General features: G+C 35.5%; 2 protein-coding genes across 4 annotated transcripts; one reads left to right on the top strand and one right to left on the bottom strand.

Annotated features, from left to right (window-relative positions):
- The first annotated feature begins 3,859 nt into the window (after positions 1 to 3,859).
- On the top strand, positions 3,860 to 6,232 carry LOC113870181. Its single transcript, XM_027506780.1, has 3 exons — positions 3,860 to 4,170; positions 5,059 to 5,538; positions 5,982 to 6,232. The coding sequence occupies exons 2-3, from the start codon at positions 5,242 to 5,244 to the stop codon at positions 6,123 to 6,125; spliced, it is 441 nt and encodes a 146-aa protein (XP_027362581.1). The 5' UTR covers positions 3,860 to 4,170; positions 5,059 to 5,241; the 3' UTR covers positions 6,126 to 6,232.
- Positions 6,189 to 17,459, bottom strand: LOC113870160 (MACPF domain-containing protein At4g24290). Of its 3 annotated transcripts, XM_027506766.1 has the most exons (9): positions 17,383 to 17,459; positions 17,123 to 17,293; positions 16,305 to 16,589; positions 11,054 to 11,292; positions 10,014 to 10,215; positions 9,244 to 9,312; positions 8,973 to 9,159; positions 8,258 to 8,424; positions 6,189 to 7,652 (listed from the first exon to the last, which is right to left on the bottom strand). In XM_027506766.1, exons 3-9 carry the CDS (start codon positions 16,563 to 16,565, stop codon positions 6,963 to 6,965), a joined length of 1,815 nt encoding a protein of 604 aa, XP_027362567.1. In that variant the 5' UTR covers positions 16,566 to 16,589; positions 17,123 to 17,293; positions 17,383 to 17,459; the 3' UTR covers positions 6,189 to 6,962. The 3 variants fall into 3 exon arrangements, with proteins under 3 accessions (XP_027362567.1, XP_027362560.1, XP_027362575.1); XM_027506759.1 differs by lacking the exon at positions 17,383 to 17,459 and having other exon boundaries at positions 6,387 to 7,652; positions 17,094 to 17,372; XM_027506774.1 differs by lacking the exon at positions 17,383 to 17,459 and having other exon boundaries at positions 7,588 to 7,679; positions 17,094 to 17,320.
- Positions 17,460 to 17,685: the final 226 nt, after the last annotated feature.

Here is a 17,685-nt window from a genome sequence, read left to right as displayed (position 1 = left end):
AGCAAGTGAGAACATTGAGTACAAATAACTAAAAAATTGTTAATCAATTTGATGTTTCTTTGTATGTTTTATTTTGGAATATACTCTATGGATAATTTGAACTACATGTCATTTAGCACAACATGGGGAAGCATATTGCTTTCTAGGCTCTTTGGTTTCATGTGCTTACGTATCACTTTATTTTTTGTTCTACTATTTTACAATATTGGGTTCTCTTTTAAACATTGAGTTGGATCATGGACCTTAATTTTATTGCAATTTATTTTTGGGCCAGTTTCTGCGCTCTTTTGCAATTATAGTTAAAAATTATTTGTGGTTCTTACATTGCTTAAATTTAAATTCCACTCATACTAGAAAGAATCGAAGGAATCTTCTCCTCAGAAATTAAAATTATTGGATGAATGCAATTGACTAAAATTTTGGTAATTAGAAACAAACTTATAGCAAATTAACTCCATAAATAGTGCATGAAAGATTTGGGATGGTAGTACACATGTTTTGTTCTGCTAGAAAGAGAGTTGAAGGCTTGGAAGATTTAGAATATCAAAACTTGTGAGAGAAAAAGAACGAGATGAGAGGAGGAAGGTTTGGGAGAGTTGAAAGAGAACAAAAAAGGGAGGAGGGAACGTAGGCTGTGAAAGGAGAGGGGTGTTGTGAAAAAGGGTAGGAGAAGTTGCGAGAAAGAAAAAATGAGCTATGGAAGGGGAAGACAAAGCTGATGGATTAGGGAAAAAAAGATGGGGGAGGAGACGGAGAAAGGGAAAAATTCATCATTTTTTAAATAAAAAAGTTCATGTTAAATTAAATAAATAATGTTAAAATCATCTCAATGCTACCTGTAATATTTTCGTTGGTCATATAATAGAATTAACATGAAAAAAAAAATTTGACAACAAAAATAAAAAAAAAAGGCTAGATGATAAAATCAAATTTTACATTAAAGTTAAGAGAAAAAAAATTAATTTTATAAAAAAATTAATAAAAATAAAAGTATATTAACTTTAAAAAAATTAATCCTTATATTATTAAGGATACTTATAAAAAATAAATTAAAAAAGATTAAGAAAAGTTGCAAATAAAAAAAATCTCATTCTCTTATGGGTCAAATTGTTCATGGAAGCCTGAAGAGAAGAGAGAGAGAGAGAGAGGGAAAAAAAAAAAGGCTAAAACAATCCAGAATTGCGGTTGCGCCTGTAGACTTCGATTTATTTCCATTTCGACCCAAAGAAAATGAAAATACATTTCTTGACACTGAAGCGGAAAAGTCTCCTCCTGGCATTATGTTGCCAATGACAGTGGCCACGTTAATTAAATAAATATATTATGGAAATATATTTATTTAATTAAATTTTATTGTTTTAGTAGAATTAACAGTGAAAAATTGATTGGAAGAATTGATGATAAGAAATTTAATTTTTGTTTGAAAGGATATCTTAGAAGTTAATATAAAAGGTCATTCGGAGTAAGTTAAAATTATGTTGAAGTATAAATATAAGTAGGCTTTGTGACTTGTGAGTTACGTACATATTAATTCTATCATCGTAAATTCAATTTTAAAAATCTGAAATTAGGATAAACATTCATTACACTTCCGTGCAACTCCATTTTTAACTACCGAAATCGTAATTCCGAGGGTATCTAATAATCCAAACAATAACTAAATTTAGTTATTTACCATACTTGTGGACAAGTTTGATCTAGAGTTTAATCTATATTGAAGTTATTTAATGGGCTAATCCAACTCATTACTGTCATTATCACTACTCTCCAGCCACAGTTCCAATTCACATTACACAAGCATGAAAAACATATTTTTAAATATTTTTTTTTTTAATTGAAGATGAAATAAACTGTCCAATCCAACCAAAAATGGCAAGTTTAATTACATCTTTCTATGATGCCCTTTTTTTATGTCATATTTTTTTTATCAGTAGTCCAGGGGTACAATAAAGTGCATAATTAATACAATTCGTGTTAAATATCGTAACTTTTTGTGTTTCTTTTTAATTTGATCATACTGATAATGTAAAGGGTTTTATACAATTATTTAATTATGTGGTATGGAAAGGTTTACAAAAGTTAAATTTTTTAATGAAAGTAAAAAAAAAAAGGTTGCATGAAGGGAATGTGAAGTTGGGGTGTAATGATGATCTGAAGAAGCAGGTGAAAAACAGACCATGAACGTGACAGAGATGTATAGTGATGATAAAATATTGGCAGTGCAGTGTACAGCACAGCCTGCCCTCCACGTTCATCAATTTAACCAATTATACTATCTTGTTTGGACTATGTACAAATTCTTTGTTCATAATTTGTTGTAAAAAGTCAAGGTTGCTTAAGATGGAGACATATATGCTTCAATCTATTTTTCAACATTTTCTATAGTGCGCTTTCATGTCATGGGGCCATCCTCTTTTGTCAAAAACATGTCTTACATGCAAATGGCGAACAGTTTTCTTTTCTTGAACCTACGTTTAGCTGTTATGCTTTGAAACAGCGTATGTAATTGCAATTTGATTCTCTTTTCAAATAACTCAGAATTTGTACTCTTATTCTTTGCATTACTTCAAATGCAAGTACTGAGAGAACTTGAGGAGTAAGGAGCCCACAATTTACCCCTTCATCCGTGTCATCTGTGCAATAATTATTGATGGTAGTTCATACAATGTCGTCTAAAACCAATTGATTGTCATACTGTAAAGTGAAAGTGATGTTTGCATCAATTTCCCTCCCATTCTCCTCAAATTCATCTTTTTCTTACCTTTTTCTTTTGTTAAGGAGGAGAAGGGGGTTATTAAGATAGTTACAGTTAAGCTTTCATATTCCTCAGACAGTGTGATTGTCTCGTTGACAAAAGATGTTTACTCAATGCTTTTCATTTTTAATCATTTTTGGGTTAATTATTGCTTCATTCTTTTCTGTAATTATTTTGAGTTTTGGGGATAAATGATTAGCTGAAATGTGTGGTCTTGTACGTTTGATTTAAACATTAAACTTGGGAGATGGTAACAGTCACGGGCACTTGACACATCACAAAAGTTACGGTTTTTTTCCTTAACCAGGTTAATTTTGGCTTAACATGTGGAACAAAAGTGGTCTACATCACTGCTTTACTATCTTTGTTTCTTTTTCCCTATAAACTCGTTTCTTTCTTCACTTGAATCATGAATGTCCTACTACTGCTTAGCTGTAAGATGTCAAGCTTTCATTCTCCCGCGCCCTTTTCCTAATTATTTATTATATAATAATCATTACTACTATTTTACTTGTGCTTTTTTCATTTTTATTTTTTGGGTTTCTTATGCAAGGTATGAGTTGGTATTTGCACGATATTGCAGCAGCCTTTTCTCTTCTTTTTAGATCTTTTAATCAGCGGAGATTTTATGAGATTATGAAAGATTCATAGCGTAATCTTTCTCATGATTACATTTGAATGGTTATGCTGGAAGCAAGGGGGATTCTAAAACATTAATGTTACTATCAGAGAGAGACTTTAGGCTTTAATCCTCAAAGACGTGCTCCTGCCTCCAGTTTCTTTCTCATCTATAATATTCCCCCCACCTCCCAACCTCGTGCGTATCTCCTTTCATTCGGTGTATTACTGTATTGATTGTAATTATGTATATGGTTATCATGAAAATTATTGTTTCTAAATGCATATAATTATTAGATTGATATACATGAAAGGAATGTTGTCATTTCTAATAGGAGTGGTTGGAAATTATTGCTAGCACTTGTCCCACCAAGAGTCACTATTCATGTGACTTAAAGGCTTGGATTAACTACAACCACCTAGATGAAATCCAGCCTTAAATATGACTACTTTTGGTTTTAAAAGCAGAAATTGAAAATTCATGTTCTGGTTCTCCGGACAGCAAGGCCCATTCTTCTTTATTTCTTTAAGTTTGCTTCTTCTCACAAGGTATAGTATTCAATAAGTTAGGCATCAGGATCATCGACATGGGAACATAAATAGAAAAGTGTACCAATAGGATTATCATAGACCGTTGTCTTTACATTTTCTAATGGGTATAAAGCTAACCGTGCTCAGTATCATGTTTCTGTGAAGCATAATAGCATAAAGTGTGCTCTTGCCTTAAAAAGATGGCAGTTAAGAAACTGGAACACCATACTTCAAGGTGATCCCATATCATAAAGAAAAATTGAAAGGCAAGTTTGTTCTCTTAAGTTAATTTGCATTATTTCTGTTTACTTGCTAGAAAATGACATATCAGTCTATATTGACATGGAACCACTTATCTTCAAGGATGGGCATTGTGCTAATCTTTCTCTTACTGTCTTAATGGCATTTCTAATGCTTTATTATAACCTATTATGCTGCATTTTCTGGCTCATTTCAACTCTTTGCATCTTTCTTAAATATTTTTGAGAGCTGCTGTTTGCATTTATCATGTCCTTCAAAACTAATCAATGTGTTTGGCATTTCTGCAATTTGTTTTTGTGAGGTAAACTTCTTTTTAATATCATGATTATAAGACACTACTTGGCCATGCATGCTCTAGTAGAGCATTTAATGTAATTACCATAGGCCGTCAATATTTTCTTTTTACTTCATTACTGGAAGTATTCTCATTATCTGCCTTCTAAAACTTCTCATGGTTACTTCTTCTCGTCCAGAGTCAATGACTTACAATGAATGCCTTTAAAATTTACCAGCTCGTTAGCTCTACATGTGCTGCTTTCATTTCTTACCACTCTTTCCTGTTTTTGAATCATCTCATATTTGTGGAAGCTAAATAATGAATTTACTATCACAGTTTTGACATCTAGTCTTAACCGAAAGTCACCTGATGATTTATGAGCACAAAGAGTTATCATGAGCTTGGAGATGTTTGTATCTTCCCTTCGATGATTTTGATTATGGAATAGAATGTTACCCACGAGTAGAAAATAAGAGATAAGGAAAAGAGAAAATTGTTGTAAAATGATTCTTAAGAAATATTTGATGTTAATTTGCTCTTAAATTTTTTTCCCATTTCTACTATGAACTTGGCTATTTACGAGACGATTGATGCTTTCTTTTTTTATTTGTTTCAGGATAGATTTCTCTTCATATATATTTAAAAGAGATCTCGTGAGTCACAGCCTTGTCTAAGTTGGCTTCCATGATGCTTAAGGTTATGGTTACTCACAACCAGTGAATCTTTTTTTTCTCCTTAGAAGAACAAAACAAGACTTGACAGATTGAGAAGGGAAAATATCTAGTGACATCTACCAACCATGAGCGATTTAAACACTGAAAGATCAAAGCCATGGAACATATATCCATCTTCAAACTCGGGTCCATCACAAACGGGGTTTGATGAGGAAACTCCATGGAAAAGCTTAGGAACATCTATGAGTGCTATTTCTTTTGGTTTTGTTGCCACGGCCATTTTGATTTCAATGTTTCTTATAATGGCCATATTTGAACATTTGTTCAAACCGAGTCCACAATTTTCCACGCCACAATCTATGCTGGCAAGTAGTTATCAGGACCACTCAGTACCAACCGTAAAACAAGGAAATGCCCAATCAGTAAGTCTCTTCATAATACTTTAGTTTTATTCCCTATATGATGGTGTTTCTAGAACCTGGCACTTATCTGCTAATTTAACAATATTTTTATGCTTGGGAAAAATAATTAACCCGTGTTAGTTAAGAATTAGAAAATAATTATTCACTTTCACGAAGGCTTAAAACTGAATATATCTAACTTTATTTCTGTGATAAATAACGTTATTTGCTTTAGAATTGAAGGATTTATTTTTAAATAAGGGAGAATAACCTGCAGGCCACCCAGAAAACATGTTTGACTATAAAAAGTTGGTGATTACTTCATTACCAAAAAGTGACCATTATATTTTGAAAAGTTATCGTCGTTCAATCATAAAAGGTGAATAGGTGATTTTCTCTAGTTAAGTGATTCTTTGAACATCAATATGAATATTTTTTAAAGGCACTGTTAATGTTTGTCACAGGTTCCATCATCTTATGCGTCTGATTTCTCAGTCTTGATGCCAGGGCAGCAATATCCTACCTACATCGCCCAACCTGCTCCTCTGCCGTGTCCAAGGGAAGGGATTTATTGGCCTTCTCATGAACATCATTTTGTATTTAATTAGCACATTTTCTTACCTATTACTTGTTGTCAATGAATTTCTCTGTATACAGATACTCAGAGATGACCAACTTGTGTCAATTTTATACATATATATTGTAAGTTACATATCAAAATGGGAAGCCTCCTTTTTCCAAGTTAGCTGTCCTTCATCAGCCACTAAAGGACTACAGCTAGTGCATTTTATACATATATATTATCTTCATTTTCTTAACCTAGTGCATTTTCAACGAGAAAGGACTACAGCTACTACGATATGATTTAGGAAAATGTTATTAGTATAGAAACAAGCAGCAAACATTGAATATCACGTAATATGCGATATACTATCTGATCCTAAACAAGACTTCGAGTCCCATTCTGTAACGACCTGATCACCATCAGCATCGGCTCGTCCATCCTCTCCCATTACAAAATTTTTATGCTTAAGAACCAGCTAACTCAAATCAGAAATGAGAATATTACGGTGGCATAATTTCTCAACGTATTAAATTGATATATATTTAGTGTTTTCATCATAATTTATCAAGGTGATCCTATCCAAACAAGATGAGGTAATGCGCCTGAGGCCTGTGGAATTGATTTCTAATAGTAATTATCAACAAAGTCATTGTTCTGGGCTGTAAAAGTCTACCTTGTAACTTACACGTGTTCCCCTCTCCCTATCTCTTCGTGAACTTTATATGTGCTTTCACTGTAAGAAAGAAGACCTCCCGGATTAGCAAAACCAAAGCCAATTTTCTGTATGATAACTACCCTCCCTTCATTTCCCAACCTCTCACAACTTAAAAAAGAACACTTGCAAATATAGTTCGCTGAAGGCAAAGCCAGAACGAATCAGCTAATGATCATCCAACATCTCATCATCTGGTAATACCATGGTCAGCAAAGAATACTTAACCCGGAGAGAAATTCTGCCCTTCTCAACAAGCAGCTTTGCTCCAGAGACAACCCAATAGCCAGGAGACTCCTGTGGTCCTCTGGTCATCTCAGTTGTGTCAACAAATTTGAGAAGCTTGGGAGCTTGGACAGGAACAGGAGGGCCACCTGGATAGACAGCAGAATTTATATTAACATCAGCTGGACGTGGAGGAGGCTTCTGAAATGTTGCTGTAAAGTGTTGGCTAATTAAAGTGGATATGAGGCCTGACTTGGCTCCTGGCCCAGGAGATCCCTGCCACTCAGGTTGCTTCACTGATTTAGCTCCCAACACATTTGAGAATCGAAGTCTTAAGAAGAGTATATTTTTTATGCCATAATTCTCAACTTGCAATTGAGCTCCGGTCACTATTGAAAGATCCTCCTCAGATTCCACAGGAGCAGTGCACACATGAGAGAAATTCTTCCATTGAACCTTCTCATAGAATTTCCTATCATAAGACTTCCGCTGGAAGTTATCATTTGGATCATCTTCAAGCTGGAAGATTTTTGGAAGTGATGAAAGGTGTTGCAAATGTATGGCTAACCGATTGCTTTTCTTACCTTCAAGATAAAGACGTAGACCAGTCACTGGCCTCTTACCTACATCAACCTGTTATAACATGACAGCAATTCTAGTCTTTAGCACAAAGGTTATAAATTACCAATACAATTTTTCTGAAGTGTGCACATGGATACATGTGTAGAAGCATTGAATACATTCCCAATACGTCTAAACTTAGAAACAAAGCATTGAGTGACTTTTGTGTTTTCAATAAAATTCATATTTTCTTTCTTAACACGTTCCCATTAACACACATTACAAAAACAGTCAATAATATCATAATTCATGAGTTAATGATGCTTTTATAGAACTTATGCAACAAAGAAACTTTAGTACATTAAACTCACCCAAGTTCCAACCAAGAACAACATGAGATAGAGAATTAACGACCACAAATTTTAGAATGTCCAACTTAAGAAATGTAATATTCATGAATTTTAGCAATAGAATATACTAAGACTAAGAGTTTTAGTTAACACATGAACTAGAAAGATGCATCTTTTTTGCAAAACTTGGTTCCACTACAAATTAACAAAAATAAATTGTAAAGGTGTCTTCATGCAAATATCAAACCAAAGGACATGAACCAAATTCAATATGACCCATAGAACCGCAACCACTGGAAACAGATGCCTAGGACCAAGAACATTTACCTGTGAGTTGTTAACGTAAAGCTTTGGCCCCATGAAGCTAAACTGTAAAGAAGCAGAACTTCGTTGCTTCCGTTGTGGACCAAGAGGAAGTTCACTGAATACAGGTGCCCACTGCCTTGGCAGCTGGAATTCCAGGAATTGGTGGAGCTCTTCAATTGGTGGTTTGTCTGCAAGATTCAATGCAGAATGATGAAGCATTTTGAACTAGCCATAGTCAATATAATCTACATTAGATCAAGAACAATTAAGACAAGCGAATAAAAAAAGGATACCCACAGGAATTTAATTTCAAAGTTCCAAAAATCCAGGCCCTGTATATATGAATCACCCTAACATTTAATTACCATTCTATTAATAAGGCCATCCTTTCTTAAGTTTGAGTACTCGGTATTGCAAAGCAATCCTTCAACATTTTAAAGTCCAACTATACAACAAACTGTCTATGACAACTCATTTGCAGCAAAGAATATTTCTCATATGAATAAACAACTTTCAATAATTGCTTCTCAGCGCTGCAAAACTGGGGCACGGGTGGCCTCACAAGTTTATAAATAAGCTATCACAAATGAAACACAAACTATATGATCACATTAAAATTTTATACCTAATAGAACAGCTTGGTCTGCTACTTAATGGGCAACAATTATAATCAAATAGCAAAAGGCAATGTTATTTACATAGAATGTATACAAACAAAAGTAGCAATTTTGCTCACATCGTAAATAAAGGTTTATGGCATGGCTCAAGAATCCACTCCCTGGCACTCCATTCAATACAGATGTAATTGGAATGAAGGACATTGAGATCACATCAGGCTCAAACTGAACAGTTTGCAACCACTCATTGTGGGATAGATTTCTGTCATCACTTCCACCCCTCCTCTTGGGAATGCTTACAATATCCTGCAACAAAATATAATCAAGGACAATTGCTACTGTAAATATAAATACTACAAGTATTGTCAATGCTAAAAGTTCTAAGTGTACCTCCTTGTGTGAATAAGAACTTGATGGACTAATATTAGCAAATGTTAGCCTCTGCTCCCTGATTCCAAACTGAAGATAAGCAAAATTGATTAGATATTTCCAACCCAGCAAAAGATGAGAAGAATTAACATTATAATAGACTTGGATCAGAAAAGAAACAGAATGTTTATTGACAGAAACATCTATCTCTGGGTCTGTATCAACAGAATACAAGGTCAAAGATGAGGATTTGAAGATACAAATATAGACAAGAATAACAGATTAATACTCTCCTACTCTAGGTATTTGAGGGAGATCTGGACTCTCCCCTGATTTCCTCTCTCAATTAATCAATCCAGTAACAAACTCCCCAGATCCCTTCTAAATTATAATTTTGACTACTACACATGTGAACAGTTCCCATCTCCCTTTTTCTATTTACATGTGGTCTCTAACACATTACAAAGAGAAGATTATCAATCAAGACAATGACATCTTGGTTCCACTGTTAACTTATTTTAATGGCCCAGATTGTACATATACATCACGTAGTCCAAGAAATTATCTTATCCCTTTGCTTTTACAGTGTTTAATCAAAATATAAGGAAGAGGGAGCCTCAGAACCAACATTAAATGCACAAGCTATGAAAACAATGTACAGTGCAAGAATTGATCAAATCTGAGAAACATCTAATCTGAAGAAACCATAATCAGATGTTTTCATGAAACAGCAAAATATACATAGCAGGATGAACAATGATCATTCCCTGGCCTTAAAATTCGTCACTAACCTTGTTATTTGGGAAAACTTGATCAGAAGCAACACTATATTGGCCATTGGCATCCAGAAACCTCTTATCCGCAATCTCTTTCAATTTTTTTTGAACATCAGCAGGTTGAAGAGTCGATGAGTGCTGCTGCTTCAAATATATTACATCTTTTCCTCCCATTTTCATACCAACAATTATATGGGTGCCAAAGGTCTCAATAAACCTGAGGCAATTGTGAATAGGAACAGTCAAAAGATAAACTAGTAGAGTTAATCCTAGTAGAATTTAATAACTTCTTAAGAAAGTCAATTTAAGTTGCACCTCAACATGATTGACACGTTCGACCAATACAAACAATTGGAACATACAAAACTAAATGAAGAAGAGATTACAGATCCAAATCAGTCCTAATTTGATTAAGACCATTTATAAAGTTTAATATTCTAAAATTAAATGAAGATAAACAACCAAAACTAGACAATACACTACCAAAAGAAGTTCTTATCATGTAAAATTGGCATACAGCAACAATGCACTGCCTATTGCTGCTGCTGCTGTTATTATTTGTTTATAAGGATGTTCATAATGTTAACTTAATGAAATTGAATCTTGTAGAAGAAATATTCAGATAGATACAACCATAGAATGACATAAATGTGTTATCACAATTAACCTCATTCACACAGTCTTTGTCAGAAATTTCCTTCCATATGTGCATATCACGTTGGGATGAAAATAGAAATCGCAAATTTTTAAATCCTGGGGCATAAAAAAACAGTTAATATATTGGAGAAGCCCTCTGCTTAATTCTCATTAGGGATTTATATCTATTCAATTAGCATAGAAGGTCTTTTCTATCTTTTTGAAACGATGAAAATCAGCTAAAGGCTCATAGAATATCAAATCATTAGAAAGCTAGACATCAGAGCAGGTACCCATAATTTCAAGAACTGACCAAGATGTCAATAAAAGAATCCAAGGATAATAATAATTCAATTGACACGGAAATTGAAAATAGTTTCACCATTGGGTGAAGATTACATTAACAAAGCTCAATTCACCTTGCTAATGCAGGTGGATCCCATGATGATGGTACAGCTTTTTTAACATGGTCACAGAGTACCATCTGAGACTTCTCTAATGCAATGGTGTAAAGTGTAATTAATACCCCATCAAAAGCAAGGGACTTGGTATGGGCTGCATCTTTCTGCCAACTCCCAGAAAATTCAAACATTGTATTGAAAAGCCCAGAGGGAATTTTGCCAGTTAAAGATAACTCCTGATTGAATTGCTCAGACATCTGAAAACATTCAAAAGAAGCAAACGGCCAGTCAATGGGTAATGCACACATTACTGAAATTGTTGATGAAAGGAAATCTCATTACCACTGAAATATCAGATTGTAAACAAAAGAAATATTTCATTGTACTCCTTCAAAAGCATTCAGAAATATATTTCAACAGCCTTTAGAAACCTAACAGATTCATAATTCCAAGATCATTTGGCTACTTAGTGATACATATAGTGCACTACGTGATTAGGGCATGCCGCATGCCTTTGCAACGGCTTACTGTGATTATTTGCAAATGACCTTCCAAGGAGGGATTGCCAACAGAAACCAAATCCAATATCTTTCAGCCTGATCCTACCAGTTGAGCCAACCCTCATTGGCTTTTGACAGTGAGTGTTAAAGCAAAACAACCAGGACGCATCATACTCAAAACAAATTTCATCAACAAATGTCCAAATGAAGAGTTACAAAACATGGTAAATGAGTGGGGGCAAGGTTTTAAAAATGTATACAGTAGGAAAAAAAGGGAGAACTCATATGTTGTAACTAACTAATGTAGTAGTTAAGACAGCTAGCCCTTTTAGCAATATAAATAAGAGCTCGGGGTAGTTAGTGAAGGTTTTTTTGGAACAGAATTAGGCTGGTTTGGAGAGTGAGGTCTCGCGAATTACCTCGGGCCAGTGCAATCATGTAATTTTTCCTATTCCTAATCTGGACCACGTTGGTGTAGAATTGGGAATTAGGGTTCTGCAATAAAGAGGCATTCTTTCATATTGAGTTTGATATTTGATTCTATCAACTGGTATCAAAGCACCAGTCCTGGTTCTAGGTCACAAGATTGGGAAATTTGGATGCATGGGAAGAACGAGAATGGAGGCAAGAATTGAAGCCTTGGAGCACACAATTCAGAACTTGAATCATGATCTTGATTTACAAGAAAATGTACAAGATGAATGATGTCAAAAGCTGGAAGATATGATATCGAATCTCACAAACATCGTAGGGGATTTATCATGAAGGAATCACAGCCGAGGAAGAGATCAACAAGCGAAAGATTCAGATATAGTGCAGGTGCAAACGAATCCAATCAAAAAGACACAATGGCGAAAACTCGACATTCCTGTTTTCGCAAGTGACGAGGAGTATGGATGGACAAACCATTTGGAGAGGTATTTTCGGTTAAGCGGAGTTCAAGAAGAAGACAGGATGCATGCAGTGATGGTAGCACTAAAAGGTAAGGCGTTGAATTGGTTCCAATGGTGGGAATCCTAAAATCCCAATCCTACATGGGATTCATTCAAAACGGCGGTGGTAAGATGATTTCAACCAACCATGATAAAAAATCCTTTCGAAATTTTGATTGGGCTGAAACAAACAGATTCAGTGGGAGAGTTCATTGAACAATTTGAGAAGTATGCGGGTTTCTTGAAGGGAATTGATCAGGATTATTTGGTGAGAATTGTTTTAAACGAACTGAAGGAGGAAATCAAAACAGGTAAAATTGTATGAACCTGACAATCTAGCAGAGCTAATGATGAAACCCCAAATGGTGGAAGAAAAAAATCAGGTTACAATGAAGGTGGTAACACAACAAGGGAACAAGACAGGAAACTCGTTCAGGTCATATGCTAGGACCCGAAGTTATACTAGAGAAACAAGGATGCATTCATCAAATTTCAGCAACAATAAAGGAAAAGGAGAGAGTTCAGACATAGCAAGCAGCTTTGGTAGTAACAGCCATGTAGGAAGCAGAAACAGAGCTGCGAACTTTAGGAAATTGACAGATGAAGAAATGCAAGATTAAAATGGAATTATGCTTTCACTGTGACAAAAAATTTGGCCCCAACCATGTATGCAAACATAAACAATTACACATGTTGCTCATAGAGGAGGAGGAACCAGGAGGATCAGCAAAAGTGATGGGGACAAAATGGGTAGAAGACAAAGGCATGGAAGCTGAGAAAACACTGCAGATATCTATGTTAACAATGGCTGGTTTAACTTAATAGAAATTCTTGGAAGGTGTGGGGAATGATAAGGGAGGAGAAGGTGATAGTCTTGATCGATTGTGGTGCTTCCCACAATTTCATATCTACTGAGTTGATGAGAAGGTGCAATCTGGTTAAAGAAGAAACTCTTCCATATGTATTTGAAGAAGGAGATGGACATAAGGCGGAGTGTCAAGGGGTTTGTAGAGGCTTATTACTGGAGCTGCAAGGATTAAATATTACTCAAGATTTCTTTCTGTTTGGGCTTGGGGGAGCAGATTTAGTTTTGGGGCTTGATTGGCTGGCTAGTTTGGGGATGTCAAAGCTGATTTTGGCAAGTTGATTTTGGCTATTGGGAAGGGACAGCAACAAAGAATTCTAGTACGAGATCCAACCTTGTCCAGAACCAAAACCTCAATAAAGATGCTGATGCAAGAATTGAAGGAAAGGGGAAATGGGTATTTGGTGGAATTAGTAGAAACCAATTCATCTAGGAAAACAGTAGCAATTCCTGCAGTCATTGAGGAAGTGTTGCAGCAATATAATGAGTGATTTCAGGACCCAGAAGGTTTACCTCCCAGCAGAAACCATGACCATGCTATATATTTGAAAGAAGGGGCATCTATACCTACTATAAGACCATAACGGTACCCTCACTATTAGAAAAATGAGATTGAGAGGCTAGTACGTGAGATGCTAAGGCAAGGATTATAAGACCCTGTATTAGCCCATATTCTAGCCCTATTATGCTGGTACAAATGAAGGATGGGAGGTGGAGATTTTGTGTAGATCATAGGGCTTTGAATAAGGTCACTATACCCAATAAATTTCCAATCTCAGTTATAGAAGAGTTATTAGATGAATCGGCAGGAGCAACACTATTTTCCAAGCTGGACTTAAAATCTGGTTATCATCAGATTTTAATAAAAAAAGATGTGGAGAAGACAGCCTTTCGAACACATGAAAGCCACTTCAAATTTCTGGTGATGCCATTTGGATTGATAAATGCACCCTCCACTTTTCAAGCTCTCATGAATGAGGTACTTCAGCCTTTCCTTTTGAAGTTTGTGCTGGTTTTTTTCAATGACATATTAGTGTACAGCCCCTCGGTTGAGCTGCACTTAGCTCACTTGAAAGAGGTGTTGCAAGTGTTACAAGTACACAAATTAAAGGTGAACAAAAAGAAATGTACCTTTGGGCAGCAAAGTCTGGATATCTAGGCCATATTATTTCAGCTCAAGGTGTCTCAGCTGATCCAAAAAAGGTAGAAGCTAATGTGGCTTTGGCCTGTCCCTAAAGATTTCAAAAGTTTACAGGAACTTTTGAGCTTAACTGGCTATTACAGACGATTTGTGCGCAGTTATGGAAAATTGCACAGCCTTTGACTCAGTCATTGAAGAATGATGGTTTCAAATGGAGCATGGAAGCACAAATGGCTTTTGAGGAGTTGAAAACAGCAATAACCCAGCCACTCATTCTGGCAGTCCCTGACATTGTGAAACCTTTTGTTGTGGAGAATGATGCCTCAAGTAAAGGTTTAGGGGCTGTTCTATTACAAGAAGGCAAACCTTTTTAGCCTTTTGGAGTTAAGCACTTTCTGAGAGAGGGCAGAATAAGTCAGTTTATGAAAGAGAGTTGATGGTTGTGGTATAAGTTGTACAGAAGTGGAGGCATTACTTTATGGGCAGTCATTTTATCATAGTTACTGATCAAAAAAAGTTTCAAATTCCTCACAGAACAAAGGCTATTGACAGAGGAACAGTTAAACGGGTGGGTCTCTAAGTTGATTGCATATGATTTTGAGATTTGATATAGACCAGGAAAAGAAAATTCAGCTGCTGATGCACTTTCTACGAAACCCATGTTTTCAGCCATGAAAGTGTTACAGTTTGATGAAAGGGAGGACTAGGATGATGAAATACAGAGGACACTCGCTTACAAAACATAATATAGGAGTTACTAGTTGATCCCAAGACAAACGTTGATTATACTTTGCGAGGGGGGAAATTATACTACAAGGGAAAACTGGTTCTGCCTAAACAGTTTCTGAGGATCCCAACAATCATTCATGAACGCCATAGTTCACCCACCAGAGGACATTCAGGCTATTTCAGAACCTTCAAAAGGGTGGCTGGAGTGTTATGTTGGGTATGCAAAGGGATATCTAAAAGTTTGTTATGCAAAGCAATATTTGTCAACAAAATAAGCATGAGACCCTATCTCCTGCAGGATTATTGCAGCCACTACCTATTCCAACGTAGGTCTGATTTGACATTTCTATGGACTTTATCTTGGGGTTGCCTAAAGCTCAAGGTAAGGATACCATTATGGTGGTAGCGGATAGACTTACTAAATATGCTCATTTTATAACACTCAGTCATGCATTCACCGCAGTGGACGTAGCTCATATCTTTGTAAAAGAAATTGTAACTCCATGGCTTTCCCTCCACCATCGTTTTTGATAGAGATAAAAAATTCTTGTGTACTTTTTGGAAGGAGTTATTCAAACAAGCTGGCACCAAACTGACTGCTTACCATCCGCAAACTGATGGTCAAATAGAGGTAGTGAAGGTCTCTCGACTTATCTCAGGGCAGTACAATTGTAATTTTTCCTATTCCTAATCTGGACCCCGTTGGTGTAGCATTGGGAATTAGGGTTCTGCAATAAAGAGGCATCCTTTCATATTGAGTTGGATATTTGATTCTATCAGTGGGATTCATTCCAAAGGGCAGAGCGGTTTTCCTTGATCATAGATCAGGGTTTCACATTACAGCAAAGCTGTTCCCACATTTCAGTTAATTCAAAACTGATTTTCCAAGATAGTTAATGCACCTATTTGATCCATCTATTATCTAGCAAAGAAGGAAAGTGTATTCCAATTAGGCGATAAGCAAAGAACTAAGAAATGAAAGGAAAGGGTGATATTATGCATGACAATGCTCATAATTTATTTCTAATTAACAGCTGAAAGTTTCATTCAAGCAATACATGATTACAGAATTCACCTCTTGAGGAAAAACAGGAATGTTTACCTGTTGAAAAGATAAAACATCAGACCTGAACCTAGTGCGTTCCCCTTTATCACATTTTATTGATTTAGAAACATTTGGTATTGAAACTCCATCCGGTAATACCACCTCTCTTACATCATCTTCATCTATTTCAATTAAACGTGAATTTATGGAATCCCCTTTACAATACTTAAGCCTTATATCAGCAGATACATCATAACCACGACCGATGGAGCCAATTGCAATCTCAGCAACTTTATGAGCCGGAACTTTAAGTGCCATATCTCAGCACATCACTTGTCTTCACTGAAAACAAAACAAATTTCCACAATTCAGCATTCTTAAGCACATATTGAGGCCAGTTTAACTTAGAAATTTAGGAACTTAGTTAACACAAATAAAGCAATTTACCAACTAAAACACACCAACCATGCATAAGAAAACATGAACTATAAATTATTACTCAGATGAGTAATTAAATAACTACAAAAAAAAAAAAAAAAAAAACCTGACAGATTGATCTAAAAACCCATAAATGAGAATTTTTCAGCACAAGTTCGTGCGAAACAGTTAAAGCATTTACTCCCTTATGCCCAACCCCAAAAAAAGTAATAATAATAAACTTTCCCGTAATGATTTATGATAGCCTGCTCAACTCTGCATAATGCCCCACAAACGAAAAAACTTGGCTACAATACAGGCATTTGATGCCCCACCCCAACACATGCAGGAGGCCAGCATGTACTTCAAAACAAGAGCATTCTTAGTCAAAACTTCAAATTAAGCAAAATATTGTTGCTTAAACCATACATATTTACTATGCAAGATGAGCTTATCACTGTTTTTTTTAGGCTCGGAACTGGAGCGAAATCCCAAGAAATGGAGGCTGACACCCAATTGCTAAGCTGGTTAATCGGCGATCAGGCTAAGCAATGCGGGGCTTGTATCTGCGATTTGGAAACCCTAACGTAAAAATTGGACTTTTAAGATAGAGAGAGAAAAACGGAACCCTGTGAAGAGAGAGAGGGAAAGAAAAAGTTGAGTTGGAACAGCAAACTTTGTGGACTAATTAATGAAAACAATATCAGTAGCGTGATACCATTGGCTGTTAGATTAAGATTACTGTTGGGAGGAGAAGATTCACAAACTTTACCGCCACTACTGTCTCAAAACATTGTAATACTTTTTTGCAATTGAGTGCAAAATGATACACACTTGCACATTTGAAGGTTACTTCGTTTGCATTATCTTATGAATTTTAATATTCATTTGTCTCAACTTCAAAATCTTGAGATTGTGAAAAAGTTATTTATTTATTTATAAATTTTGTATCAAATAAGAATTAAGTTTTATTATCTATAATTATAAAAAAATGTTTTTATTTAAAAAGTAGTTATAATTT

The sequence above is a fragment of the Abrus precatorius genome, unplaced genomic scaffold (assembly GCF_003935025.1).
Source record: "Abrus precatorius isolate BTA unplaced genomic scaffold, Abrus_2018 Scaffold10, whole genome shotgun sequence".
Lineage (NCBI taxonomy): Eukaryota > Viridiplantae > Streptophyta > Magnoliopsida > Fabales > Fabaceae > Abrus > Abrus precatorius.
Note: the sequence above shows the minus strand (reverse complement) of the source record. Positions and strands in the feature narration are given on the sequence as shown.